Source organism: Pteropus vampyrus, unplaced genomic scaffold (assembly GCF_000151845.1).
Source record: "Pteropus vampyrus isolate Shadow unplaced genomic scaffold, Pvam_2.0 Scaffold225, whole genome shotgun sequence".
Classification (NCBI taxonomy): domain Eukaryota; kingdom Metazoa; phylum Chordata; class Mammalia; order Chiroptera; family Pteropodidae; genus Pteropus; species Pteropus vampyrus.
In genome coordinates, this window is record NW_011889006.1 from 2654893 (window position 1) to 2658733 (window position 3841).

Here is a 3841-nt window from a genome sequence, read left to right on the forward strand (position 1 = left end):
AGGGGCAGGGCGGCGCCCGCCGGCCTGAGACCCTGGAGGACTAGAGAGGAGACAAGAGACCAGAGACAGCCCCGGCTAGGCAGATGCATTCACCTGGACAAGCTTTCCCCGAAGAAACCAAAGTCGTCGTCCTTGTCCTGTTAATCCTCTTTCTTCTTCCTTTCTTCTTCCACAAGGCCCTCACCTTGTGACCTGACTGCAGCCTCCTTCCCAAACCAGGCTGGCGAGTGACCTGCTTCTGGGCCTCAATCCGCACAGCCACCAACTTCAAGCCCATAGGGCCCCAGCCCAGGCCCCTCGCCCTCACTATGGTGAAGTTGCTCCCTGCCCAGGAAGCAGCCAAGATCTACCATACCAACTATGTGCGGAACTCGCGGGCGGTTGGCGTGATGTGGGGCACGCTCACCATCTGCTTCTCGGTGCTGGTCATGGCCCTTTTCATCCAGCCATATTGGATCGGTGACAGCGTCAACACACCGCAGGCAGGCTACTTCGGCCTTTTCTCCTACTGTGTGGGTAACGTGCTGTCCTCAGAGCTCATCTGCAAGGGTGGCCCACTGGACTTCTCCTCCATACCCTCTAGAGCCTTCAAGACTGCCATGTTCTTTGTGGCCTTGGCCATGTTCCTCATCATTGGCTCCATCATCTGCTTCAGCCTGTTCTTCGTCTGCAACACGGCCACAGTCTACAAGATCTGCGCATGGATGCAGCTGGCTGCGGGTGAGCAGGGATAGTGGGAGGGCAGGCAGGGGCGCACCTCAGGCCACAGGTACAGCTGCACCATTCCATTTTCCGTGGAGGCTCTGGGTCTCCTACTCAGCTGCCTCCTTTCGCCCAGCCCTACTCAAGGCTCTGTAGACTCTTCTGAGTAGTAGGGAATTTTAGAATGGCTGAGACAGAAAGGACCTTAGAGATAAAATTGTTCAACTGCCTCATCTTGCTGATGAGGAACTGAAGCCCAGAGAAGGCAAGTGACTTGCTCAGGAGCACATAGCTAGTTGGTAGAAGAAATCACGTGTCCTGACTCACAGGCCACACCAGAGGTTGTTGCTGCTCTGGGAGAGAGAAAAAAGGAAGTTGCAAGATGTCCCCATCTCCCACGTCTGGGCATTTGTTCTTTCTCCTTTAAAGATTTCCATATCCCTGCCCTCACCCCTTCCCTCCCACCCCAAACTGCTCTCAGTGCAGATTCTAAGGTCAGTCATTAATTTTAAAGCCAGGAAGAGAGGGCCTAAGACTTTATCCTGCAGTGTTTGGTTCCTCCCCAATGCAAGGACAGTACATAGACTGTCCATACTGGGAAAATGTCCAGAAGCAGTGCTGGGAACTGCAGACTAGAGTGAAACCATCTTGACATCATTGGTTAGAATGAGAAGCAGTGTTATCCTTAACAGAGGGGAATGAAACAGGGATCAGAATTGCAGACAAGTAAACATATAGACTCAAGACTGTGAGATTTGGAGGGGACCAAAGAAACCTATAGCCCCCTCTCCCACAACTATAGATGAGAAATCTGGGTCTGATAAGACTTAGCCACGCTATAGTAGATCAACTGTAAGGACCTACGAAAATTAAGACAAGAAACTAGGTGTATTCCAAAGACATTTTTGTTGAGCCACACGTTTATGTAAATATAAAGATTTACAGAGTACTTTTATATAGATTTGTCTGGAGGAACCTCATCATGACATGGTGAGGTGGGTATTCCTTCTACTTTATAGAGAAGGCTCCTAGTGGGTAACTTGTGTTCGAGTACACAGGTAGTGAGGGACAGAATGTTTAATTCCAAATCTTGTACCCAGGTTACTCGCCTGGCTCCAGAGCTGCCTTCCAAATCCTCTCTACCATCTCCCTCTCTTCTGTAGTCTCACTATATAACGAGGGAAAGGTTGGGGCAGGGGTGAGGCAAGTCTTGGTGGGCAGTGGGAAGAAAGAAGGGGAATGAAGATTTAGCAGTTTTTGACAAAGAGGAGTAGAATGGACACTGGCATGCTTGCCAGCTGGTCTTGCATGTCAGAGTTATGGGACCCTGGAAATATAACCATCCCTCTCATTCTCTGCACTGTCCCCCTCCCACAACAGGTGTCATTTGCTGAATAGGCAGAACTGGGAAGTCTTTGATGGGGGAAGGGTTAGCAGGCCTTCTGAGCCAGACTATGTATGGGTCATGGAGTTGGAAAACTGTTAGCAGAGGTAGCCAGGTGCCATCTAGTAAAACATTTATATTGGAGAAGAGCACAGGTGGTGTCATGTTCCAGTCCTCAGTGCTGGGGAAGGGAAGATGACCCAAAGGGAGGTATAAGTAGGTGGTGTGCCTCATAGCCAGCAGCTGGGAGATGTATCCATTTGAAGAGGCCTAAACCAGATAGTTTGACCTTGCCAAGAAAGCCTGGGACCAAGGAAGGAAAAAGGAGAAGGGAAAGAGGACTGATGACAGGGAAGGTGGGGCTATAGCTTAATAATATTAATCGAGCTTCTGGATGCCAAGTGTAGGCTGAATGTGGTCCCAGCTCCTAGAAACACAGGTAGGGCAAGTTGCTTGTCTCTCTGAGTCTTGGTAACCTCATCTGTAGAATGTAGCAACTGTATTCCCTATCACAGTGTTCTTGCGAGGAGGAGATGATATCATGCATGCAAAACACCTTGCACAGTACCTGACACATTATCATGTGCTCAGTAAATGTGAAAAACAAAAACTGCAACTTTATCAGTCAGGATGGTTGAAGTGATACCACAGTACCAAACAACTTCAAAATCTTAATGGCTTAAAACAAATGTTTATTTCTTGCTTGTGGTACATGTTCATTGAGGATCTGCTGGGGGCTCTGCCCTCACTATTCTCTTCTGTAACCCAGGTGGATGGAGCATCGTCTGTCGCTGCAGAGGGAAAGGGAGCCCTGGAAGGTCTCACACCAGCAGTTAAATGTTCTGGCCTAGAAATGCACGCCACACTTCTGCTCACATTTTATTGGCCAAATGAAGTCAAATGGCCTTGCCTAACATCAAGGGAATGGGGCAAGGAAGTATAATCTTACTATGTACCTGGAATATGTGTAAACAGCTCTAATGACATCTATATCCACTGAGGTTGCTTCCATCTGACTTCAATGACGATCATAAGAGCAACGACTAACATTAGTTGGCCACTTACCATGTACCGGACACTCTAGTAAGCATTTTGTATACCTGATCACACTTAATCCTATGAGTCAGATATTATTATCCCTATTTTACAGACAAGTCAGATATTATTATCCCTATTTTACAGACAAGAGAATGGAAATCTGAAAGGGTAAGTAAACTTGCCTAATACTGTGCTAAGACGGTCCAGAGACACCACAAACAGGGTTGACCTCCACAGTGCCCAGGTCCATAGTCACAACCTGTTTCCAAGGCAGAGGCCCTGGGAGATGCTATGGAAGAAGAAAGTGGCCAAGGGGAGGAGTGATGTGGAGAACGGAAGGTTCGGAAGGACAGCTTTTTTTCCACATTTACCTATTCACCTATACACTGAGCATCTGTGTATGTATGTGTCTTCACCCACCTCCTTCTCTTCTACTGAGCTAGGGGCAATGCCAGGCACCAAAGGCTGGTCTCATATCAAGAGGGCCAAGGTTCTACCAAAGAGCTCTGGGAGGGTTCCTTCTTCCCCAGCCGTTAAGTATCTGCCTGAAACATACTTCAGTTTGTCATTAAGTCTGAAATGTCACCACTAAACACATTCAGCTCTTTGGAGAGATGTCAAAGCCTGGGAGGAAGAGGAATTAACTTTGAAGTCAAGAAAGTCAGGAGCCATGAGTTCAGGTCTTGGGTCTGCCATAGCTGGATGATTGGGCAAGTC

The 3841-nt window shown here is 48.2% G+C and overlaps 1 protein-coding gene across 1 annotated transcript; it reads left to right on the top strand.

Annotated features, from left to right (window-relative positions):
* Positions 1-308: 308 nt before the first annotated feature.
* Positions 309-872, top strand: LHFPL5 (LHFPL tetraspan subfamily member 5). The gene is made up of 2 exons (XM_011373556.1): positions 309-718; positions 800-872. The coding sequence occupies exons 1-2, from the start codon at positions 309-311 to the stop codon at positions 870-872; spliced, it is 483 nt and encodes a 160-aa protein (XP_011371858.1).
* The last annotated feature ends 2969 nt before the right edge of the window (positions 873-3841 follow it).

What these genes read in the sequence shown, in the direction of transcription:
- LHFPL5 (XM_011373556.1), top strand. Translation starts at nt 309, where the DNA reads ATGGTGAAGTTGCTCCCTGCCCAGGAAGCAGCCAAGATCTACCATACC. An exon ending in GCATGGATGCAGCTGGCTGC is followed by an intron (nt 719 to 799) that starts GGGTGAGCAGGG and finishes ATTTTCCGTGGA; the next exon opens with GGCTCTGGGTCTCCTACTCA.